Raw genomic sequence first — 27,826 nt, forward strand, 5'->3', positions numbered from 1 at the left:
CCCATATCATACTTTTTATCCCAGTTTCCTGGTGGATTTAATGATAACATTTTGTGTACACTTAAAATTGTCTCCATTGTGATTATAAATTATATGGTTGCCTTTTCTGCATTTAAGCCTGTGAGAAAAGTACGCTCTAAAAGCCTATATCCTGCACGACTACTTTTGAAAGAAATTGATAAAAGTTATTTTTTAAAAAATACTAGCTCTACAGTAATGGGGAGAATGATGTTGTTAGAATCTGCCTTGGAAATAAGCAATGTTCCATATGATGTTGGCTTCATCAGTGTATATCCCAGAGTGAGGAAAATGCACAGTAGACCCATCAGCCGGTCATAGTTGCCACTTTATACCGTGAGGAACAGCGGCTAAGCTGCCTGCCATATTCAGTGGAAAAGAAATTTTGATTATTCTCTGCAGCCATGATTTTATGGACACTAGACACAGTGTGGCACATTGGTGATGGAGGTAATTTTATAATTCACATAACAAAATAGCTAATATTCTATGACAGTGTTAGATCACTATATTGTATACCTGAAGCTAATATAACACTGTATATTGACTAACTAGAATTAAGAAAAAAAGAAAAAAAAAATTGAAAAAGAAACAAAAGAGTTGATCTTACATTGATTTAACATCTCATGATATGACTATTTTTATTTCTTTCATATGCCCAGAAAACTAATGTCTTGGTCAAGTATAGAAAGTATAGACCTTATGTGAAGAAGGGAAACTAAAATTATATTTCGAGTCCTAACCCCCTTTCCCCCACACACTAAAGGGACCTGTATTTTCCAACTACTATTATATATACAGATATATGCAACACTATTTGAAATCTGTAATATATAACATACCTACATTTCTATATCTATACCTATCTATCAAGAGGGTAGATAGATACATGAGGACACAGTGTGTGTATTTTGAATGTAAGGGACAGAGGACCAAATATTTGATGACCAGAAAGGTAAACTCTGGTAAATGTTAGTGTTGTTTATTAAGAACTTTGGCTCATTCTCAACACAGGAAATAGGTAAAATTAAATTTACCTACTTCTTCGAAGTAACTTATTTGTGCTGTGAAATGAAGGTGAAAGGCATGCATTTATTTCCTGAGGGAAGCTTTCAGAACATAATCTAATTTCACCACTTTTTTTTTTTTTTTTAACTTCTGCCTTGGAAATAAGCAATGTTCTGTACGATGTCGGCTTTGTCAGTATAGATCCCAGAGAGAGGAAAGTGCACAGTGGATCCATCAGCCAGTCTGTAATATACTGTGGTGTGTGTGAAAAATAAGCATGTGTTGTTTTAAACCACTATTTGTGGTGCAACCTATTTTGAAAGTATGTTCAATTAAACTTGAATTAAAATGAGTAAATCTTTTTAAAAAGATAATTTAAATAATAGAAATCATTTCTTGATTTTGTCAGTTCTTTATTAAAGGTCCTTTTATCATTAGAAAAACTTACAACAAAGATAAAGATTTTCTATGTTATTGTCATTTTTTTTCCTCTTCCACTTAAAGCTGTAAGGCGGGACTATATCAAACTTAGGGAAATCATCAACAAAATAAAAAGGCAATGTATGGAATGGGAGAAAACATTTGCAAACCACATATCCAATAAGGGGTTTATATACAAAATATACAAGGAGTTCATACCACTCAAAGCAAAAGAACAAATAACCTGATATAAAAATGGGCAAAGCAGTTAAAAACAAGTATTTTTTTCCAAAGAAAACATATACATTGTCGACAGACACATGAAAAGATGCCCATCATCACTAATTATCAGGCAAATGCAAATTAAAACCACAATGAGATATCACCTTGGAACTGTTAAAATGGCTATCTTCACAAACACAAAAGATAACAAGAGTTGGCCAGGATGTGGAGTGAAGGGAACCCTGAACCCTGTATGTATATATGATATAATGAAATATTTTCTACTAACCAAAAAAAGAAATTTTGTGATTTACAATGACATGGATAAAGCTGGAGGGCATTATGCTAAGTTAAATAAGTCAGACAGAGAAAGACAAATACTGTACGGTATTATTTATATATGGAATTTTAAAAAGTGAACTCATAGAACAGAGAGTAGAAAAGCTCTTGCCAGGAGCTGGGGCGACAGGTAGGGGAAATAAGGACAGATTGGTAAAACGGTACAAAATTTCAGTTATACGATGAATAAAGTCAGAGAATCTTTTATATAACCTGAGGACTATAGGTGATGACCCCGTATCATGTAATTGAAATAAGCTAAGAGAGTAGAACTTAAATGTCCTCAGTAAAGACAAAAAAAAAGTGAGCTGATACATGTGTTAATTATCTTCTTTAACAGTGTACAAGTATATCAAATCATTACGTGGTACATTTTATCTTACCATTTAATCTGTCAATTATACCTCAATACAGCTGAAAAGTTTTAAATTAAAAATTTGTATTTTAGTTACAATCTGAAGATTACTTTTTAGTAAAATAATATTTGTTTACTCTGAAAACTCCCTGTCCACTCTGAGTAAAATATATGCAATATATGCAAGTACCTATTCCATTTACTAATGTAAAACCTTCTAATGGAAATGCTTAGAGGCATATTTTGCACTTTCCTGAATTAACCAATCTAAAAATTGATTCTTCAGGCTAGTATTCTTTCTTATGTCTCAAAAACCAGGGATGGAAAGCTCGTGCCATTTAGCTACCCTGCACTAGATATCGTGTGTGTGTGTGTGTGTGTGTGTGTGTGCGTGTGTGTGTGTGCGTGTGTGTGTATTTTCATGCCTCAGCATCTATTCATTTCGATTCATTTTATCTTTTATTCTGTTTTTCTGTGTCTTTACCATTGGACACATTTCTTTTCTAAACAAAGTTTACTGACAAATTTTGGTTTGCACATTGCAATTACAGTCAAATGAATTTCAAAGAGGTTGTTGTTTTTCCTTCTCCCTTAATTTTCATTCTTTAAGCAGGATAAACAGTATTCTGAAGACATCGGTTCATTTCAAGGAGTTCCTGAGAAAGTAGCTGAAATATAGTTCTAAAAAGTAGCAATAGTACAAAAATAGGTTTTTTTTGGTGTGTGAAATAATGCAGTATCTTTGTAGGGGGCAAATTCAAACAAATCCTAGATTTCACTTGAACGTGAAAAGCTTTTTCCAACTAACCATCAATTTAAATTGTTGGATAAAGGATAATGACCCAAAACTCAATCATGATCACTTGAAATTTAGAAATAAATATTTCATTCAACTAACAAACACCATTTACCTTGTCTACTTAACATTTTAAGATTAATTTTCTCTAATGAGAGAGAAACATTAATGAAGGGAATTTCAGGATTTCAGATGTCGGAATACTTATGTGTCCCATCTGCACAATCAATTGTGATTTATAAAAGGAATAAATTATTGTGATGATAGTTCATCCTTTTTAAGAGGTATTAAAACTGGCTAAAAAGTAGAAGTTATTATGAATAAACTTCCTGATGGAGCTACAGAGACATCAGTTTTAGTAATCAGAACGTCTTATATGCTCTGTTAATTATCATCTTATCTTCTCTTTGTGCTCCGAGTGCAGCTGAAGGACTGGAGGAGTTGCTCAAACACAGTCTTGTGGCTAATTGAGCATTGCTGTCTGGATCATTTAATAGTTAATTATTTTTTTTCTTCTGTATTTGACTAAAATTGCTCCATATAGGGCAGTTCTCAAAGATGTATTCAAAATCAGCATTTTTCTAACATGTGAAAGTCAAATGTCATTTTTAAAATTGGAAAGTAAATTACAAACTTGGTTAAAAGCTTGCAAAAAAATCCATTTCCACATGTAGGTTTCCTTCAGGAGAATATCATTTTAGTCTTGAAAATTTGCAAATTCAGAGAAAAAAATGCACATATCAAATTAGATTTTTACTTAAGTGATTATACTTGAAGGAAAGCATAGAAGTTTCCACGGAAATCTACTTGAGAAAGATTTCATACCGAATTAAAAACCTTCTGTTTGGGGGACACCTGGTTGGCTCAATTGGTTGAGCCTCTGACTCTTGGTTTCAGCTCAGGTCATGATCTCACAGTTTCCTGTGTTTGAGCCCAGAGTCAGGCTTTGTGCTAGCACAGCCCGCTTGGGATTCTCTATCTCCCTCTCTCTCTCTCTCTCTCTGTCCCTCCCCTGCTTACCCTGTCTCTGTCTTTCTCAAAATAAATAAATAAACTAAAAAAAATCTGTTTCTATATAACTTTATACTCACAGCTTTATTTTTTATTTCAACAAAAGTGGCTTAAACTTTACTGTATGCTCTCTGGTGCACTAAATGTTGAAACACGGACTAAAATAACACCGGGTCATTCTTTTCAAGGATGTGATTGTCGGAACAATCAGCCTGTAAACACAAGATCATATGCCTTCATAAAGTGATAGCAGAGCAACAGCAAACTCTAATTGAGGAGCTATTGATCATGAAAATTATTTGTTTTTCCTTATTAGACGGCCCTTGAAATGTGTGGTGGACAAGTATTAGTTACTCTAGAAAATAGTATGCGGATTTTAGGCATCCTTATCAGAGGAACCCAGGAAACTGTGAGATAAAACAATGAACAATGTTAAAACAAAGCTCCATGTTTTATAAAATGTAATTCAAATATAAAAGTCAAATTATCAAAATTAAAATATGATATATTCACGTGTCTATTCATTGCCCTCTCTAAAAACTGGTTTACAAATATTTTCTATTATCTTCCAAGCAAGAGCAGTATTATAAAATATTTGAAATTTTATTTTACACACAGCTTCTGTAAGGGCTTTTGTTACATATAGCATATCCAAAATGGGGATTAGTATCATCATTCAGTGATTAAATCTTAGAACTTTTTTATTTAGTGGATCATATATGTAGAAGAAATCAGAAAAAAAATTTCTATGAATAGTATAGGATACCATGGTTATAGGTGTATTAATCAGAGTGGATTATGGTAAAATAAATGCATTCCTTGTTATACATTTAATGTTTAATTAAATATTAAATATAATACAATGTTAATAAGAACTGTCTGGGGTATTATTATGGGCCACCCTTCATGCACTTTTATTTTTCACTTCACTTCTCACAACAGCTATAAGATTTTAATGCAGCAATAAAATAAATCATTAACAGTTTTCTATATGTGTTTTGAGAAAGGAAATATATCTTCTTATATGATCGTGAATATGTCCTTTGCTGTAGACTTTGAAGTGTTTTGGGTTTTTTTTCATAAGGAACCAGATGCAGAGGGAAATTTGTTTGCAAGTTTGATGTGAACCAAGTCAGACAGTCAAAAAATGTGATGGCTTGAGGTGTTTAAATAGAACTCTCATCCTCATGAGTTTTGCAATTCTGATGAATCCAAATAATATATCTAACATGAATTTCGATGGACCTATAGCAATTTTGGTTGGGGGTTTTAATAACATAACTAACGAGGGGGCTTGGATAGGATTTTTTTTCTGATGATATGCTGAAATAAACATTTCCCTCTTTGCCCACATACATCAATTTCATATGCTGAAGCCCTCTGCTATATACCTTTTTACCTTCTATCTTGTATATTTATTCATATTTTAATTGAGATTCTCATCAGTTTGGGAGCCAGAAATTGAATATTATGGGCAGAGATGATTAAAAAATATATTTTAGAGACAAACACTTGGATAAACTCATACAATACCACCATTATTGCTATGTACAAAAAAAAATTTACGAAAAGGCATATTGACTCAATATTTCAAGGTTGTCAAAGCAGTAGTGACTAAAAAGCCAAACAAAACACACTAGTTATTTCATAATCATTTTACACTTTATTATTTTATGTTTTCTTCTCAAATATATAGCAAACAAATAGATACTTTTTTCTTACAATTCTTTCTATATGTTTTCTTTTTCTTTTCAGGTGATACAAACATCTACTATTCATGATGTTAAACAAAAATTCCACAAAGCATGTAAGTTTTATATATAATCTAGAATTTATGTTACAGTTTTCTCAATTTGGTTCAAATTTATCTGTAAAAATAAGTTCAATGTTATGATAGAAAGGGTGTATGGAAACCATAATTTTACATGAAATTCAGAAATAATATGGTAAATACTTCTTGACTATAAATACTGTGTTTTCATATCTAACTCTCTTATCCACAATAGTTTTAGTTTTTCACAAAATTATTTTCTCTTTTATATTTGAACATATTTATTAAAACAGAAAACATCCTATATATGAGAATTCTTAACTGATAAAAAGTATTTATATGTAAACAAAATACTGAACAAAAGTTTTACTGGGTGTGTTTATACTGGTCAAATCTATTCCACAAAGGAACTCTTTATACAATAAATTAAAATTATACTATTTAATTTTATTAATAGCTAAATTTACCTAATTAAAGGTTTCATTATTACTGGAAATATTTATATGAGGTTTGTTCAAATTCAGGTTTTATTTTTAAACCTTTCCAGTAAAGTTTACTCATAACTTAAACATAGTGAACGTGTCTATAATTACTAGGAGGCACTTTTTATATACTCTAATTTTAAAGCAGTTTTAGATACATAGCAAAACTAAGCAGAATACAGAGTTCTTATATACCCTCAGGTGTCACACATGCACAGCCTCCCCTATCAACATTTCACATCAGAATAGGGTATTTGTTACAATCTGTGAGCCTACACTGACACCTCATTATTTCCCAAAGTCTGTAGTTTATATTAGAGTTCATCCTTGGTATTTTACACTGTATGGTTTTTGCTAGTGAACATTTTCAATGTCTTGTATTTAGTTGGGCACTATTTCTTTTCTGAAAATATTCTTAAAGTTTACAATTTAATGCTTTAAACTATTTAAAAATACCTCAGCGTAAAATAGGTAGAATTTTTAATAGGAATAGAAAGCATATACAGTATGGAATAGAATTATTTGAAATATGCTTAACCCGTTAAAAATTCTTCAAGAAGGTAAGTTTTAATATTCACCACAAAGACATGTAAGATTTGAGTATGCAGAAATAAGCCACAAAAGGATTATGGTAAGGAAAAGAGAACAGTGCAAAGTGCAAAGATTTGTCATGGAATTAATTTTCTAACTTGTAGCATGATAAAATTCCCTGTATATTTATGCTACTTCTAAATTATTGAAAAAATTCTCAAACTCCAAATTTGTGCCTTATCACCTACCATTATGTTAGCCATGTTATCCCGTTATTTACACAAGCATTTCTTTATTTATATATTAATGAATTTGTTTTGGGTTATTCCTGTCTTCACATAAAATATGGATCTCAAACTAGTAATTGAACTTTCATCTTTGGAAAGACTTAGACTAAACTTCTCTAATAAGGTGGTTTCAGAAAGTTTAGATTCTAGCAGTGAGTGAAAAGACACTTGAAAATTATGTTATTACTATAATGTAGAAAGTTGCAAGAAAAATGCTTGTATTTAAGTTAATAATAACAACATGAGGCGCCTGGGTGGCTCAGTCGGTTAAGCATCCGACTTCGGCTCAGGTCATGATCTCACGGTCTGTGAGTTCGAGCCCCGCATCCGGCTCTGTGCTGACAGCTCAGAGCCTGGAGCCTGCTTCGGATTCTGTGTCTCCCTCTCTCTCTGACCCTCCCCCGTTCATGCTCTGTCTCTCTCTGTCTCAAAAATAAATAAACATTAAAAATAATAATAATAATAATAATAATAACAACATAATAAATATATGATTTCTATTATTGTCTGGAAATGAAGAAAAGAATCAAAAGCTAATGCACGTGTAGAAGGAATGTGAAGTTATCTTGATTACTATTTTCTGATTCCTTTTATAATAGTCTATAATATATATAGACATACATAACAGTTACTAGAAATGTTAAAATGTTTGAACCAGAAATTCTGTACTTAGGTGGTCCAGAGCCTACTTCTAGTAATAAGTGAAGTTAAGTAGTTTATGAAAAATCTTAGAAATGTCCAGTATCAGAACTGGATAATTAAAAAATATGACAATAATGTGATTAGTTTTAATAGCTATATCAAGACTTGAGGATTTCTTGATGATTATTATTTTACTCGTTTTCCTAGGCATAGTTCTAATCTTTAACAACTTTATGTAAACTGTGACTTTTTCACTTTTTAAAAATTACTGTTAATATCAAAAGTAGCCCATCACTTAAAGAAAAATAATATTCAGTAATTTTGCATTTATTATATGTAGCCAACATGAAAAAAATGCTCAATGTCACTAATTATGAAGGCAATGTAAATTACAACCACAATGTCATCACCTCATATCTCTGAGAATGGCTATTATCAAAAAGACAAGAAATAAAAAGTGTTGGTGAGGATTTAGGGTAAAGGGAACCCTCATGCCCTGTCGGTGGGAATGTAAACTGGTGTAACAACTGTGAAAAATAATACAGAGGTTCTGTGAAAAATTAAAAATAGAAAAAATAGAAATACTCTATGATCCAATAATTCCACTTATCTGTATTATCTAAATAAAAGTGCTAATTCAAAAAGATAAATGCACCCCTATGTTTACACAGCATTATTTATAATAGCCAAGATATGAGAGCATAAGTGTCCACCTAAGTATCCAAGTAGATGATGGATAGAAAAGATATGCTACTCACATACAGACTCACACACACACACACACACACACACACACACACACAGGAATATTCCTCAGCCATTAAAAAAGAATATCTATTTGTAACAATGGTCTGTTTATCTCTGGGTAGACCTAAAAGAGTATTAAGCTAAGTGAGAGAAGTCAGACAAAGACAAATACCATATGATTTCAGCATATGATTCACTTTAAAAGCTAAAAACCAAAACAAATGAACAAACACACCAAAACAGGAGACTCAAATACAGAAAACAAACTGATGGTTGCCAGAGGGATGAACAAAACAGGTGAAAGAGATTAAGAGGTACAATCTTGTATTTATGAAATAAATAAGACATGGGGATGTGGTATACAGCACAGGTAATAGTCAATAATATTGTAAAAACATTGTATGGTGACAGGTGGTAACTTTATATATTGTGATGATTATTTCATAATACATGTAAGTATTGAGTCACTATGTTGTATACCTAAAGCTTATATAATATTATGTGTCAATCATACTGCAATAAAAAAAGAAATATAATATTCAAGCAATTTGCATTCATTATACTCTATTTCAAAAAAAGCATTGGTCTTCAAGTTTTACAAAGCACAAAAACACAATTTTTGCTAATTACATTACAGAGAATTATCTGTTAGTCAATTAAATTGAACATTATGTTTTTTTTGTTTTTTTGTTTTTTTTATTTATTTTTGGGACAGAGAGAGACAGAGCATGAACGGGGGAGGGGCAGAGAGAGAGGGAGACACAGAATCGGAAACAGGCTCCAGGCTCCGAGCCATCAGCCCAGAGCCTGACGCGGGGCTCGAACTCACGGACCGCGAGATCGTGACCTGGCTGAAGTCGGACGCTTAACCGACTGCGCCACCCAGGCGCCCCTGAACATTATGTTTAATATATTTACCAAATAATAAAAAGCAAGCAAAAAAGTGTTGCTAACACTAACAATTTTACAATGCTAAAAATGAAACAAAACAAAGTTATGTGTTGATTGCCTTAATATTTTATGTTTAACATATTAAATTTTTTTAACGTTTATTTATTTTCACAGACAGAGACAGTGTGAGTGGGGGCCGGGGCGGGGGGTGTGGGGCAGAGAGAGGGAGACACAGAATCTGAAGCAGGCTCCAGGCTCTGAGCTGTCAGCACAGAGCCTGATGTGGGGCTTGAATCCATAAACCATGAAATCATGACCTGAGCCGAAGATGGATGCTTACCCAACTGAAGCACTCAGGCACCCTTATTTAGCATATTTAAAACCCAATAACATTAAATACCTTATTTTCATAAATATATTCCAATCATAACAATCATATACAATCATATATATATATGTATATATATATATGTATATATATATATATATATACATATATATATTTATAACTACAATTGTTAGATTTTTTTTCAAACTTACTTCTTTACTTTCTGACACCGAATAAATATTTTATTACGACACTTCTAATGGTGTTTATTTTTACACCCTGCAGTTAAATAGGAATTGCTAATCTTGTAAAGAAAAAACCAAACTCATCAGAGGAACTGGGTTTCCTGAGGGGAGAGTTCTCCTTATATGTCTTTTATCTCTATTCTGTGTTCTCTTCGGTGTTTTGACTGATCTTGATTTCTAGTCTCCCTATTATTTCTCTGACTTTGTGTCAGCTTTACATTTTTCTTAGTTCTATTTTAAAATTTCTTTACTGTGATTTTTTTGTCCTGTATATGACTATCTTTTCCTCTCCCAGGGTTTCTAATTTCTTAGTTCTGCTGTATTATAAGAGTCATGTTTTAGATTACCCTGGAGACAGTATGGCCCTCAGACTAGTGAAAGAAATATTGAATAGGGAGAAAATTACAATGAAAATATTAGCAGCAAGGTAAGAGGAAAAGAGGAATGGTTTCATGAAAAAGTGATTCTGATAAAACTTTCAATTATATATATGCACACACACAGTTATCTATTTCTTAATGCACAAAAATTCATGAAATGCCTCAGCTGCAATACTCCACTAGTCTTTCTTTACCTCCGTACATTTCTTTACTCACATTTGTAATTATTGTTCTTGATTGTATCTTGAAGCCTCTCCTATAGTCTCAAATATCATCATGCTATATGTTGTGCTTCACTTACTCTCATATTCTCACTAAGATTGTGTAGAAAGAATTAAACCTCGTTGTTAAAGCTGAGCTGAAAAATTAAGAATCATTCAAGGTCCAGGTGACACTCTGACTAAAACTATGTGAATATTTTCTAAGATTTCAAAGGATTAAAAAACCATCCATGTTAAAAACAAAACAAAACTCTGTTACATAATCTGAGTAGCTTTACCTTATTTCATGTTACTCAATTCAACAACTATTCCATGATTTCTTTATTTTAAGTTAAATTTAATATTCTCTTGGGGTATAATATGACTTTATTAGAATAATTTTTAATATTTTATGTTCTAAAAAATAATAGAACTTACAAAAAGCCACAGCCAACTGTGTGTATACTAACGTAAATCTGTAATGATGTAATCCATATTGTAGATCTAATCAATTGACAAAGTATTTGCCAGAATGGCAAGTAAATTCCAGTGGAAAAATTCTGCCTGAATGTTATAAGTTATTTTGTTATGCTTTATAATACTCAAAATTATTTAAGTTCCTGTAGTCTAGACCTCCATAGAAGTGAGATGTATGCAATAGTTAGCATGGACAAAGCAGGAGATATATTAATAAAAATAATTTAAAGATTTGTCAAAGTAAAGGTCTAGTGAATACATTCTTTTGGAGCTGTATCATTACTTATCTTAGGAAGGAAGCCAAGGAATCTAAACCAGAAATTAGAAAATACCATTGCCGTACAAAGTTGTATAAAGGTAGAATTTCATCTAAACAGCTTTTTTTTTAAAGAAAAAAAAATCTTTTTTTTCAAATTTTTAAAAACTTTTACTGATTTTGTAGTTAAGGGTGATTTGCAACCACAAGATAAGGTGCTCTGAAAGCTATTACAACATCATCCATAATCTCTAAAAAGAAACTAATCATCAACCACTTATTGTGAATGATGACTTCTATGATTGTTTGGTGGAGGTAAATATCATAATTACAATTAAGATGGATGAGGCAAAAGCTCTCTCTAAAAATCTGATATACAAGGGAAGCCATTTTAGATTTCTTTTGAAGTCAATATGACTGTATATAAACTTTGTTTAAACAAAAAGCCTGATTTATGGCCCATCAAGCATCCATTGTCTACTTGCTTTGTAAATAAGTAGCCTAAAGGAAAACCATCTTGTCCTTAAGATAACAATCAGTGCAATTACTCCCTGCATTCCTTGATGTTAACACTTGTGATTCCTGCCTATATGCTAATTTAAAAGCTTTTGAGCTTTTGCTAAAAAGTATGTAACTTTATAAAAATTCTTCCTTTTCCAGAACACTTTCTTCCCTGTGAAGAGCACGTTTCCCAGACCACTATTCTAACTTAGGGCAAATAAAGCTCTCTTTCTTATGTTTAGAGACTATAAAAAGTTCGTTCATTTTGTGTTGACACTGTTATGCCCAGAATTCATGATCCCCAAATACCACCAGGGAACCGAGTCTGATGTAAAAGCAAAAGAGCCTTTATTCGAGCTAGCTCCAGCTCAATCCCCTACCTGCACCAACATAGCGGTGAGATACCCGGGAGAGAGAGCAAGTTTCAAAAGGACAAAGGTTTTATTGGGGTCTAGGGGCAGTTGGTGAGGTATGGCTGTGGCTTCAGCCGATTGGCTGGGGAAGGGTCTGAGTCCCGTTAGGCAGGTGAGTAGGCGGTTACTCAAGGGGAGGAGGTGTGGTCAAGGTGAAGGACACAGAACAAGATGGAGTTGGCCAGTGTAAGTCCGCCCTTTCAGACACCAGTTTTAACGTTGGATGAGATATAAAATTCAGTGAATATTTGAAGAATATTGAATGAGATCCAATCTTTATGCAGTAACAAATCACATAACTTTCCCAAAATGTTTTTAACGTTACATCATAACTTGTATTTTCAAAGCTTATATCAAAGTTTGTACACAATTGACAAGAGTAACCATGTAAAATTTTGATTCATGTGAGCATGTGTACAAATACTTGATGAATAGTTTCTTTCTAGATAATTCATCATAAATATTTTGGATTCTTATGTGAGACTAAAGTTTTAATACTTTTCTATTTTTTAAAAAAATTTCAAGTAGTAAATACTTTTTTAGTGTTTCTAGATCAGGTTTCTTTTGAAATTATCAAAATAAATTAGGATGTGTGATATTTTGTTTTATAATAAGAAATATATATTTGGTTTTCCTTCCAGTTTTTGGCACAGAGCCTCTATAACTGCCCCTTGATACTTAAAACCTCTATTTCTCCTTCAAATGAATGTCACTTTGTTAAATTTCATATTTTCTGTCAATGATTATAGCACCATTTATCGTTGTTCTTTGGACATTTGAATCCCTTTAAAAAAAATTGTTCATTAAGTTTAAATTTTCTCTTAGGCAGAGAATCCCTATTCTTTACCCCATGCTTGCTCATATCTCTTTATATTACTTGGAATAATCTTTCTATCTTTAAAAAATTCGCTAGGGGCGCCTGGGTGGCTTGGTCAGTTGAGCGTCCGACTTCGGCTCAGGTCACGATCTCACGGTCCGTGAGTTCGAGCCCCGTGTCAGGCTCTGTGCTGACAGCTCAGAGCCTGGAGCCTGTTTCAGATTCTGTGTCTCCCTCTCTCTCTGACCCTCCCCTGTTCATGCTCTGTCTCTCTGTCTCAAAAAGAAATAAACGTTAAAAAAAATTTTTTTTAAATATTTGCTAAATTATCAAGACATAAATGACTTTTTGTTCCATATGAGAATCCTTGATTTTTATACTCTCATTTTTTAAGTTGAAATTATTATAGCTGATGTCACAGAGCTGTTGCTATCAAATATTGTGCTTTATAATATCTTTGGATGTCCTACTGTAGTTACCTTGCATTAACATTCATAATAAGAAAAATAAATATAGTTAACTTTTATGAAATAGTCATTCTTTGTTATGAATATCCTAAGATATTCCTGTGCAGCAAATATTTAAAAATATCACAGCAATTTTATGATCATCTTATAGTATTCTGATTTTCATTTTACAGATAAGTCTTTTTAAGAGATTAGATAACTTGCCTGTGGTCACATAGCTAATAAGTGGCAGAGCTGGAATTCAAACTCAGAAAATAGGGCTCTGTAACCTGTATTCGAACCACTAACCCCATCCATTGCCTCTTTTTTACTGAATCATGTTTTTAATTATTTTTTAGGCAGAAATTCAAATAATACTTCTTTATTTTACTTCAGAAATACTATGGTTAGTCCTCATTTGCAAAAAGGAACTAATTCAAGAGTTTGTTTTACAAATTATGTAATGAATAATATTGCTATAAGTCTAAGTATAGTTCACAATTGGCTATAAAAACTGAAATCTCTGGGTAATGTTACATGACACCATAAGATCAACTATGAAATTAAAAACAATGATTAATATGAGTAAGAAGAATGAATGCAAATATGGTTTGTAATTGCTAATGGAATTTTCTCCTGTGAGATTGATCTAAGAATTAGATCTAAAAGAAGTTTCTGAAAGAAAAATCAAGTCATTTTATCCATGACCTCTGTGTTATCTATTAGTTGACAATACCAAGTTTCAATGATGTTTATAATCTACTTGTCTCTGCAGTTCAGAGCCTGGGGAAGGTGGGGAAGGGGAAGAAGCATGAGAAAGAACAATGGAATTAGCAGACCAATTGTAGTTTCAGCCACATGAAGGGATTTATTTGTGACAGTTGAAATGCATATAATTCTTTGCCGAAAGGCCAGGGAGATATAAACAATGCTAAACTTTGAAAGGTTCAAGGAGAATAACTCAAAACAAAGATAACACAGTAGAAGGATTTATGACACATCATATAGAATAATGAGTATTCTCTAGGCAATCTGAAGGAGCCTCCTGGACAAGGCTGTAGAATTCCCTGATCTCTCAATGAAAGAAGCTAGAAAAATGATAAATGTAACCAAGGGAAGAAGTGGCAGAATTTTTATCTTAAAAAAGCTCTCCACTCATACCTCTATAAGTAGCTAACGTTCTTTTTCTAATAGTTTCTTCAGCAACAGAAATTATGAGCTTTATCAATAATTTAAATGAAGAAATGGAGTGATCTGGCAGATTATTCAGTCGGGTAACAGTCAATGTTGCATTTTGGGGAAGCTATGGGAATTAAGTGGCTATTTCACTTCTAGAAATCTAATCACCAAAGTCCAGTAAGACCCTTGGCCAGGGGGAGAAATACCACCATTGAAAAGAACAGCTTTAAATCCAAATGACAGCCCTGCCTTAGTTTAAAGCTAAGTTCTCTTTTCTGCTTATTATGGATCTTTGATAAGAAATACAATTGCTGAGAAGTCTGTTTTGCTTGCTGTTTGCTACGAGCATTGTGAAACCTTTCCTGAATGTAGTCTGATATGTAATAGAATAAGTGATTGTACATAAACTAACCGGCATTTCTCGCTTCTGTAAACCTGCTTGCTTAACACATTCCTCCCCTACCCCCTTCCCCCTTCCCCCTTTTCCTCCTGCCACAAGTAATGGACAAAGCCTTCCCGCCAAAGGACAGACAAAGGATGCCCAATCAGAGAACAACAAATGTCCTTACTTTAAAATCAACTAATCAGGCCCCTCATAATTTGAAACCTCCCCTGTGCTATTTGTCTCTATCTATAAAAACGCCGTACCAACCCTGATCGGGGCCTCTCAGCGTCACTGGCTACGAGTGCGCAGAGGTCCAGGTTCGAACCTGCAATAAATGACCCTTGCCGCTTGGCTTTGACTTACGACTCTGGTGGTCTCTTGCAGGGGGTTCGCGACCTCGGGCATTACACCATTGTTTTAATATTACATGTAGATTTCAAGATTGAGATAAGTTAATAAATTAATAAGTTAACATTGATGTTCTGGTCACTGAAGAACTTCTAACAAATTTGCCAAATGGCACACAAAAAATAGGTTATATGGACAAAAAACGTCTTTCAGGTAACTGCATTCTTGATGAACCTCATACAAAATATTTCAGGAAAAGAATAACTTTTTATGAAATATATTTAACCCATTTAAAATTTAACAGGATTTTCAAAATATCTCTCCTTTATTTACCATACTGTATACATCATTTGACAATTTTATCCCACATATTGTTAATTTTCCTTCAGTAAAGAAAGAATTGTATAATTTGAAGCCAAATAACACTTGGTAATTTAAAAAAAAAAGTTGTTTCACAGAAAATGTTTTATAAGTTTCCACATGATTACCTCACAAAATAATAGTTTAAATTTTTTTGTATTTTCACTTTTAGCTTTAAGAAAAAAAATTTTTTACTACTTGAGTACCAAAAATTATTTCATTCAACTTAATTCAACAAATACTCATTAATAAAGTTAAATGATCAGGTACTATGCTATACTACTAAAGATAATATTCATAGTGTAGCCATTGTATAGTATGGTTTTTTGGCATACTAAAACACTATGTGTATGCACACAAACATATACACATACATACACAAATTGAATGACTTCCCAGAATTGATTAATGTTGAATTCATTAGTTAAAAATAATTAAAATTTTATTTTACATTAATGTTAGTAAATGTTACTTTGTGTGTCCACACATGCTCTCTGGATTCTTAAAAGTAGTTGACAGGATATACCTAACTTTCTTTCCTTTTAGTATATTTCAAAATAGTTTAACAACTTTGTATGTTAACGGAGAGAAATGTCAAAACTTTAAAAAAACAAAAGTAATTCTGAAAGAAGATTGCTTCCCTAATCTTGAAATTTTAGAGAAATTGATGATTCATTTCCTGTTAAAGTGGCAAATTGAGATTAAAAAAAAAAGAAACTAAAGAATGTATCATCTACCAATATATTAAGGGCAGCAAACATTTTGAGATAAAAATATTTTGAAAAGAAATATCTCAAGTCTATTCTATTATAGTGTATATAGGTACTATAAATCACAACGTGTAGTAATATATTGTTCAAAACATGGTTTTTAATGATACCTTGTTAATGTTTTCTATTATGAAATTCAGCTAATGATATATAGAATAATATAATTTTGTTTTCTCTAACTGCCCTCGCTATATGTACCTCTCAATTTTTCTTTTTTTTCTTTCTTTTTCTTTTTCTTTTTTTTTTACTTAAGCCCATATTTTCTTTGTGGTTTCAATTCAAATCATAGTGTAAGCCACTGGCACATATCAATGTCCCAGGTGTTGAAAATAGACCTCTTCTTATTGTAACTACTTTAAAATACTTGTCAAATTTACATTGCTATATACTTAATATCATCAGAAACTCACATAAATGTTGAAAATTCAATTTACCTATGTGATGTATTACTGTTTGCACAATCTTAGATCAAAGCGTTAGGAACGGATGGCCATTTTGCCAGTCAAGGTTCATGTAATACAACTGTCATGACTAATACAATTCCTAAAGTGCATGAGGTATGATCCTGTCTGTAAACTGTTTAGTCTCTCATTATGGCACAACGTTTAAACCTGTGTATTGCTATGCAATGTCAGGGCTATTTTGATTCATCTTTCATGACATGCTGATATTCCCAAAGCGTGATATTATGAAATAGTTTTGTTGTATAATATGCAAACAGCAAAATAGTTGGGTTAGCAATGTTGGAACTTGAGCAAGTGCCTACAATATAAATTCACCAAATATCAGAAGAGATAGATTATCTATAGCACATGATTGATTTCCAATTTATATTTTAATATGTGAGTGTGTGAAGAAATTTAAATTCAAAAGGAGACAGATATTGGGACAGTGAAATATCTAGACTTGTTAATATACCATATAAGGGAGTATTCTCAAAATGCGAAACCAGAAAGCACACACAGCACTAAAGCCACCGGTACAAAATCAAAGATCATCTTGCAAACTTTAATGCACAAGCAATGGTTTTTTTCTTCTTTTTTTCTTTTCCTTTATTTCTTCCTCTAAAAATTGTTTTGGATAACCAAAAAAAATTTGGTTAAATTGCAATCATTAGCAGGATTATAGATGAGTAATATAAAACAAGGGAATCTATTAAGACATAGCTTACTCTTATAGTATTAATCTTCTCATTTCTGAGAAAATTTTCAGAAAGACATGGAATGCATCACAGTGGAATTTTATGTAAATGATCTAAAAACAAGCACATGAGCTTTTAAAATGGTTTATTAATGACACTTCATCATTACAAGGAAATGTCTAAAATGAGTTATTTGTGCTTATATATTTTGTCACCTATCTAGTTGGTTTAAAAATATCTTTCATTTTTCAAATTTCATAAAATATGTCATATTCAAAGTTCCTCGGACCCTATTACAAATCCCTTGAAAATATAATCTCCACGTTAAATTCAGATGTGCTAAAATGTACCACAATGTTTTTATAATCCCAAAGATATTAATGTGCCAATTTCTCATTTTCATGTATTATTTTTTTTTTGATTTGTATGTCCTTTGTTGGCAAAGCATCATATTCAATAAGTGAGATTATTTTAGCAAGATAACAATAGCTTCAATTTTTAATATAATAAAATAATAAACATACAAGATAAATTTCCAAAAATGCAAAATCTCACAAAGATTAAAGCATTAGCTTCCTAATATAAATGTTTTTACTAAAGGCTAGAGATACTTTTCTATGCCTATATACACAATTTCACATATCTTTTTTTTTTTTTATTTTTAAGTTTATTTATTTATTTTGTGAGGGAGAGGGAGCTTGAGAGAGGGCAGTAGCAGGGAGAGAGGGAGAGAGAATCTCAAGCAGGCTGCGTGCTGTCAGTACACAGCTCGACTCTGGGCTTGATCTCAAGAACCATAAGATCATGACCTGAGCTGAAATCAAGAGTCAGACACATAAAAGACTGTGCCACCCAGGTGCCCCCCCCCCCGACAATTTCACATATCTTATACATTGGTCTCTAATAGCTTTTCCTATCAACATATTTTCTCAGTGTATTTCTGTGTAAATATATATTGACCTACATGATAAATATTACTGGAGATATACTTTTCTGTGGATGTGCAATACACATTTTCTGGATACACATTCTAATTGATTCTATAATAAAGAAATATTATGCTTATTTATTCATCACTATTTGTTGAATGTTGAAAAATATTTAGCAGACATTTAATATGTACCATGCATCAAGTTATTTAGATCAGAATAATTCATGTTTGTAAAATTATTTAATTGTATTTGTAAGAATAATAGCAGGGAAAAAAATCCTGTTATAGAGAATAACCTCACTTCAAATCTTAACATGTATGTATTGCCAAATTTTCTCCCCTAATTTGTAGACTTAAAAGAGTACTTCAGAGTTTTTCTTCCCTTTCCTAATTAGTACTGTATATTAACAAGTTAATAAGTTTTGATAATTTATGTATGGAAACAAATAATTTAGCATTAGATTTCATTTGTTGAATCATTAGTGAATTAATTTTTTCATACTCTCCTTTGAGATTTTTATGTATTTTTTTCTGGAAATTGCCTGTTCATAGTGTTCACTCATATCTTTGACTACTTGGATGTTTTTGCTGTCTTAATAATATAGAAAATCTTTATGAATTAGTATATAGGTAACAAACACTTTTCCCCATTTTTGGAAGAAAAATCAATTTTATAGATCCAAATTAATCAATTTTTTTATTTTCTGTTTTCTGTTTTGTGACCTATTTGAGTATCATTTCATCCTCTAATCTTTGGAAATACTGATTTATGTTTTATTCAAATACTTGTAAGTTATAGTTTTATTTTTCACATACGTTTTTTAATATCTGTAATTTATCTTGGTAGAGGGGATGGAGTGAAGAATTCTCACCATTTTAATTATATTTTATGTTTATGATTTTAATTTCTGGTCACATATCACGATTAGTGAAATTATATAGCTATTTTCTCTCTTTCTGATTTATTTTTATTATTTTATTCAGTGTTTTACAAAATAATATCTAAATATTAGGGAATTATTTCTACATTAAAAATGTTTTTTGGTAATTTATCTGGTATCATGATTTCTCCATTCTTTCATTGACAATTTTGGTTAGATAACTTCTTGATATCTCTTTCATGTTTTGTTTAGGGTCCATAAATTTGAATTCAAGGAGATTATGTTTTGTATATATTATAATCCAAACATTTCTAAAATACCTTTATATTTCATTTTCCAGTAATGACTTTTTTAAGTCAATATTTATTTATTTACAGACCATTACAGTTTACTGTATAAATTGCCAAAAGCAGGTAGTATTTTGTTTTCTCAAAAAGAAAAACAAAAGGAAGAAGAAGAAGAAGAAGAAAAAGAAGAAGAAAAAGAAGGAGAAGAAAAAGAAGAAGAAGGAGAAGAAAAAGACACGAAAACAAAAACAAAATAATTCCAAAAGTAGATAGGTTAAAGTAGCATTTTGTAGGAATGAATGGAGATTTTAGTCTTTTTCACAAATTGGTTGCTTTCTTTTAGGCCGATTCTCTAGCATCTCATGCTACTTTAAGATTACTATTGGCTAACTCCTAAAATCAATTTCTTCAGTGCTAAGTATTATACTTATGACATCCTAGAAGCTTGATTTTTCCCCGTGGTCAGATGTTTAATGTTTTCAGCCAAAAATATTAAATGCCTTTTGGAAAAACTAAATCCTGAGTCTGTGCACATTTTAGCAGTAGCAAAGGGTTGAGTAATAAATAAGAATACTACATATTGGAATTAAATGCAATGTCTGTTTAAAAAGAAAAAAAAAATGAGGATGACATTCTGAAAATATGACAATATTGACCCTGCATGGCACTCTCATCTTCCCACCAGTTAGTTTAATGAATAATAGTTCTTTCTTGAAACAGGTTAGAGTAAAATATCCCCAGAATAAATCCACATTATTAAAGATTTCAGTAATAGTCATCTAAGTGATAATAGGGTGGTAGTATGTAGTATAAATGTATTTTGTGCATTTTAATATACATATACCTCATGTGTGTGTGTGATTATGTGTATGACATATATATATGTAGTTATTTTCTTAACTATAGAATATCTTAATTCCCTCTTACGGCATCTTTTGAGCCTAAAAGCTTAATGTTGTAATTTCCAAAAGGTACCTAAATAATCTAAAAAACTCAAAGGAAAAGATTTAATCTACAAAAAATATTTTAGATAGATATTTCTATAGTATCATTTTGAGGTTGACCAATGTTTATCAAGTGAAATCCATATACTTTGTCACAATCCACAGTACATCATTTATCTAGTATACTTTTAAAATTTAAGTCATGAAGTTTTCTCTAACATGTAATCTCTACCTATTCTAAGATTCATGTCATTCTAGTATATTATCCTTCATTCTTCTTTGTTTTGTACTTACCTACCTTTTCTCTATTTTGAGAGATCTAATAAATTCTTGCTATTAGATTCCCCTTCATTTTAAGCCCCAGCATTACATTGACAATTACATCTAAAATGATAATCCAATATGATACTTTCAAAACTACTTGCTTTTCCTGGAATTTTCACTTCCACTCTGCTTTAGCTACTTATCACTTATCCATGCCATGAGATTTGACATTAGTTATAACTGAATTTTAATATTTGAAACTAAGCAAATCACTTGCCCATGTACCATTTTAAATATCTCACTGTTTTGCTCTAGGACTCACAGTTTCTGAAACTCAGAGAAATATAGTCTCTAAAACACTACCTTTCTTCTGATTTATCATCTAGATTAAAGTTTATGTTGTATATTATCTAAACTGCTCTTTTACTAGTTGATCCATATTTCTCCCTAGCTTAAAACTATTCCACGCTTTACCTAAACTACTCTCTTACAGGTTAATCCATAATAGACTTTTAGGTCCACGAGGCAATTCTCTCTCCAAATCCTTAGATTTACTCTTTTAAGTCTTTTTTTTTTCTGTATCTTCAAATGTTGCCTAAAAATTATTTTACCAAGAATTTGCTAATTTACAAACCGCTTATACCAATTCCATCACTCTTCCTTTCTCCATCACTTAGCCCTCACTTCAGAACATTCTTCTTTGTCCTTTTGCCGAAGACCTTCCTAAGGTCACTAGAGTTTCCCTTTTGCTAGGGCAGTGGATCATCTTTGGTCATGTGTAACCTGAACTCCCAGCTGCACTTGACTGGGTACACCATCCTGTTTGACTCCTTTGGTTTGATTCTAATTCTGTCCACTTGGTTCTAAGATCTAATTTCTTTGTCTTCTCTCTGACCTCTCATTCTCAGACTCTTTGAGGACTTCACATCATTGTTAGGTTTCTTTCAGCAACTCCCATGGTTTTAAAATTAACACTAATAAATGAATGAAATGAAAGCTGTCTCTTTCCCAGAATTTTGACTCTATAATAAACAGCCAGTGTAGCATCTTAATATCTTGTATTTTTTTGCAGACACTTCAGCATTTTCATTAGAGTTTTGACACATAAAACTGAGGGAATAGATTCAATCTGGAAACATCCAACTTTTTTTTGTTTGTTTGTTTTTGTTTTTGTTTTTTCCATATTCCAAGAATTTGTAAAGACTGAAATGAACTAACTCTTGGAACAATATAAAATGAATGTAGTTCATACTGAATTATTTTGCAATGTAAAAACGCCCAGGGTTTCTTAACATAGATGATTTTAAACTTCTCAACTGTTTATCTGACTCTGCTGAAATTGTTTTTGGACTTCTCAGTATTTGCCACAATTCGTTAATGAGAAACCATATTCATCCTAACCGTTCTGTTTATATTTGAAGCTACTGGGTTTGGGAAATGGCAAGTTAATGTAAACTTGCCTAACTCTAAAATAAACAGAATATTTCAATAATAAGAGCAACTATTTGTGTATGTATATAGGTGTGTGGTACTATGCACATATGTGTGCATACAGCCATATTACATTTATTAAAATCCTTGGATTGGGTGTTAAAATGTAGCTTTCTTTCTATTTCTTTTCAGTTAAATGAGTGACTGTTACTAAAAACAAATAGCAATTCTATACAATTAGTATATCTGAAATTTGCACATTTCCTTCTCATAATCACAGTACAAGTCTCTGTAATTTTTATTCTAGATACCAATTATAGTTTTGGATATATTTCCTCACACATTGATCTGCTCTAGTATCTTATCCCTGCTACCCTGGTACTTTCAGCATCAAGTTCAAGCTCCTCATGGCACATAAGGCCCTCATAATTTTTTCATACTCTATATGTATGTGGGTGGGTATGTTTCTTGGTGGCAGCAAAGAAAAATGTATTTAATAGATAATTTGAGGGGTGGGTGGGGAATGTTTTCTGAGTATTGTTCCTGTTAAATAACAACTACATTTTGACTATGAGATTATTTCTACTTGATTGTTTACTAGGCGTATCTATTTGTGACAAATAATCAGTTTATATAAATTCAGGAATGATATTAGCCTGATGTGGAATTTACAACTGTTCATACCCTTTTTTTTTCTGAGCATAGTATCATTTTGAACCAACCACCAATAGCAGTTTAATGCAGAAAACAACATGAACACATTACATTACAGACAAATAGATACAATATCACAATATCTTTTTCTTACCTGACTCAATTTGCCCATGTGCTCTGCCTTGAAAGTGTCTATTGTCTTTTTCCACCTTATTATTCAGCTCTTTCAAATATTTCTTACATACAATTCCATCAACTTTTCTTTTACTTTATTAAAACAAGGTAAAGTCTCATTTTCCCGTTATTTATTTTTTTTTTAAACACCTTTTCAGCTGTACTGGTATTTTTATTATGATCATTACTGGTATCTCTTAGTAAACACAATACAGAGTTGTACAGGTTTTAATACTCTGGTCCTAACTACTCTTCATACCTGTTATTTTCAGGGTATGATTTTGCAGAAAATGTATTCCAAGAATGCAAGTATCATTTGTTAGCGAAAATCTTTTATCTGTACAAACGACTACAAGGTTTTATGTTGTTTTCTTTTACAATTAAAGTTAACATAGGGCACCTGGGTGGCTCAGTCCTTTGAGGGGCCAACTTAGGCTCAGGTCATGATCTCATGGTTCATGGGTTCCAGCCGCATGTGGGGCTCTGTGCTGACAGCTCGGGACCTGCAGCCTGCTTCGGACTATGTGTCTCCCTCTTTCTTCCCCACTCCTGCTCACGCTTTCTCTCTGTCTCTCTCTCAAAAATAAATATTTAAAATGTTAAAATTAAAGTTAACATATTGTGGGGGTGCCTGGGTGGCTCAGTTGTGTTTGACTCTTGATTTTGGCTCAGGTCATGATCTCAATGTCATGAGTTTGAGACCTGCATCAGACTCTGTGCTGGGCATGGAGACTACTTAACATTCTCTTTCTCTCTCTCTCTCTCTCTCTCTCTCTCTCTCCCTCCCTCCAAAAAAAAAAAATTAAATTAGTAAAACATTTTAAGGTAGTTTTTAATAGTTTCTGGTACTTCGCAAACATCTCATTTAACACTCACAACATCCCTATTAGATACTTTCGTTATATTTCTATTTCTTTAAATATTTTTGCTTAACAGATGAGAAAAATAAAATTCACAGAGTTAACTTGCCTAGGATAAATAAGATAGCCAGTAGATTTTCGCACCAAGAGTTAAGTCCAGACAGTGACTATCTACTTTGCAGTTAACTAGAAAAGGAATACTGACTTTTTATGTAGGAAAAATGATTTATTATATAGTAACTAATTTCACATTTGATTGAATATGCATATATAACTTCTACTAATTCTTCTTCAATAAGAGGCCATATGTTTATTCAAATCCTATAAAACTCCTCTGTGCCTGGCAGTCTTCTAATTAACGCATATACAATGGTAATAAAAATGATTGCATCTGTCTGTTCTTATGGAGGTAGAAACATCTTTAAGAGTGCATAAATAATTTTAGATAGGGAGACAAAAACAGGGTAATGAAAAAAAGTAACTGGAAAATAATACTGGGATCTGCTCTATTGGATAGCAACAGGGAGATTCTCTCTGTACAGGAATCATCCAGAAACTCCGATTTAGACACCAACAATTGAATAATTCAGGGTTTAGTGTTTGCCAGGTAGTGAGAGAGAGGGAGAGTAGTGCAAAGTAGTAGATTTTTCATTAGTGTGTTATTGGACCCTAGGATTGAGCCTAGAGAGGAATGGACATGTGGGAGAAATAATAATAATAATATGGTAATTGTTGGAAAATATTTGAAGAATCAAAGAATATTTCAAAGTTATATTTAAATCACCAACAATAATAAATAAGTAATGGTGGATAGTGTGTTCTCCATGAGTGTTTTAAGTGGAAAGACCAGTCCATCATAGATGGCAACAAGAAGAAATAAAATTAGGTAGTAAAGTCTGAATATATGAAATCCACAAGGAGAATGGAGAAAAATGTTTTGGAAACAGCATTTAAAGCAAGGAGGATTCCTTATACATTTTCATGCCCAAAATTGGATAAGTTTAATGTCAATAATAAATACTAGTTGAAAGATATGCAGAGAACTTTTCTATTAAAGTAAGAAGTTAGAGGGACTTTTTTGAGTGATTGATCATTTAGAAGGCTTTGCTGTTGACAGAGTAGGAGTGCCTTAAAGTACATTGGGGGAGTATTAGAAGGCATGGAGAAGTGGACAATCAGGTCTGATTAGTGGTTGTGCAAAGCAAAATTGGGAGAAGTGTCATTGTGCTGGTGTATATACTGGGAGACTTGGCAGCTGATGGTGTCCAATGTAAATGGGAATATAGGCATGATGATCAATGCTAGTAGTTTCTTAGAAGTTTAGTGGGTAATTTGCTGAACAAACTGGCTATAAATTTAAGCCAGTGAAGATAACGAATCAGTCAGGTTATACTCTGCGTGTTCTCCGTGCCTCACATTATTCTTGCTTTATGCCTTGCATTTACTATGAAATTGGCTTGTTACTTTATGCCTCTTGCTTTCATGCTCTCTTTTATTTTATAATTCTGAATATTTTTTATGCAGCTTTTAAATTTTCCATTTTTAGAACCATGTCTGTTTTCCTGAAGGAGACTTGCTTTGTGATTGCTGATTATACAGTGTGATAGCACTCTGTCTTTCTTATTTGAGCACTTTGTAATAGCAAATTCTTTAGCAGATGCATTTTCTTTTCAAGGTCAGCAAAATTATATGCATTGGTTGGTGCCGGTTTTACTGTTAAAACATTTTGTCGTTGTTGGGGTGAGATAGGAAATGGTTCTTTTATTTTTCAGATATATAAACACTACTCCACATTTCATATCTTACAGGCTTCCTTGATTCTGTTTTAACGTGATCACTTAATTATGTAGGTGGCATTTATAAGACTACAAAGAAATGGTTTACAAGGAAGAGAATGGCCCATTTAGTTTTAGTGAAGTACTGTACTGAATGGATCATTTCTAACAAATAGAACAACTCAACCAACAATATTAAATCAGCAGCCAATATTTTGGTACATAAGAGATTTGTATAATATACTTGATGCTTATTTCTTATAAAAAAGGAAGCGGAATTCATGTGTCTGCCCTGTTGTTCAGGCTTGCTTATAGGATTGTATTGTTTGGAAAGACTATGGCAGTACTAAATAATAAAACATAAACAAAGTGGTAAGCAAAGTGTACAGGACATTCTGTCATGACATCATGTTTCCTATTTAGGATTCCATTACTTGGTTGACACGTCCTGTACTTTAATTTTATTTTGTACATATGAGAACTTTGTAATCAGAACACATCTTTTGCCTGACAGGAAAAGAAAAAGTTGTATACTTTGGATACCAGATCAACTAATATATGTGGAAGTTATTAAGAGAAAGTTTGGCTTAATAGAAATAGGAAATTTTACTAATAAACTGTTCAAAGTTAAAAAAAATCCTTTTATCAAAATTTGAGATTGATCAATATTCCTACATTCTTCTGAAATAATCTAAGGTATTTAGAATGCTCTAGTCCAAAGAATGCTTTTCATTTTGTAATTATTATTATACAGTATTTTGTTTCTGCATATACATATACACTATTATGACTATTATCTATATTTTATATAAATGAGTTATATAGATATTATGATATTTTTTATAGAATTATCCATATATATGTCAGTTCCTGTACTGAATATCATTTAGTTTATCTTATCTCTTAGTCTTGGTACTTATTTATTTTTATGGAAGTTGATCCTTTAGATGTTTATCTACCAAAAGACAGAAAGGGTCTATAGAGTATAGGATTTCTTACTGTAATACTCCTTATTTTATGTTATCTTTACAAGATACTCCATTTAAAACCTATTTGTCCAATACCTTTTGTTGTTGCTATTTAGAAGTCTGCTGTCAGTTTAATTGCCACATGAAATATGGAAAAATATGAAAATATGTAAAGAAAATAGAAGACTCTGAATGAAATTATCTGCTTCCATAGATGATTTATTTTTACTTCCTTGGGTAGGAGAGCTGGACCTTGGAGATTACAGATCACTTGAATGCAAACAGGGATTGAGATGATTCAAAATTCAGCTTCATTTCCTATAGGAACTGGTTTATTTCTGATTTGCCCTTATTTTACAATAGTAATTGAGATATTGGGCTTTTACCAGGGTTTCTACTTTTCAATTGAGCATAAAGTCTGCTTTTTTGTCCCCTTAAACTTGTGAGTCTGTGGGAATTCCTGTTCACCTCTTCTAGTACAAGCAGATATCCTTTGGGGAATGTGGCTCCAGTTGTTGGACTCAGTTTTCTGAGCTTCCCTTCCTGCTGGAGCTTGGCTTCATAATTATTCATTTTCTTAATTACTCTGTGGAGATTTTGATAAAATATTTTGCCATACTTTTCTAGTTGTCCTCAATAGGATGAATAAGAAAGAATATATAGTTTACCATTATAATTATTAAAATTTTTTGCTTATGCTTGCGTATCTCTAATATATTGTCCAATTTTAGCCCCTATTCTTTTTTTTTCTTTTTTAATCTTCATTTATTTTGAGGGAGAGAGAGACAGAGTGTGAGTGGGGGAGAGGCAGAGAGAGAGGGGACACAGAATCTGAAGCAGGCTCCAGGCTCCAACCTGTCAGCACAGAGCATGATGCAGGGCTTGAACTCA

The 27,826-nt window shown here is 32.1% G+C and overlaps 1 protein-coding gene across 2 annotated transcripts in view; it reads left to right on the forward strand.

Annotated features, from left to right (window-relative positions):
- The window catches only part of TECRL (trans-2,3-enoyl-CoA reductase like), a 123,637-nt gene that overhangs the window by 20,842 nt on the left and 74,969 nt on the right, over window positions 1–27,826 (forward strand). For both annotated transcript variants that reach the window (XM_053901512.1, XM_019468704.2), the window contains exon 2: window positions 5,925–5,976. In XM_053901512.1, coding sequence (XP_053757487.1) covers window positions 5,925–5,976 — 52 coding nt within the window. The remainder of the gene's footprint in view (window positions 1–5,924; window positions 5,977–27,826) is intronic.

The sequence above is a fragment of the Panthera pardus genome, unplaced genomic scaffold (assembly GCF_024362965.1).
Source record: "Panthera pardus isolate Hobbes unplaced genomic scaffold, ASM2436296v1 HiC_scaffold_13, whole genome shotgun sequence".
NCBI lineage: Eukaryota > Metazoa > Chordata > Mammalia > Carnivora > Felidae > Panthera > Panthera pardus.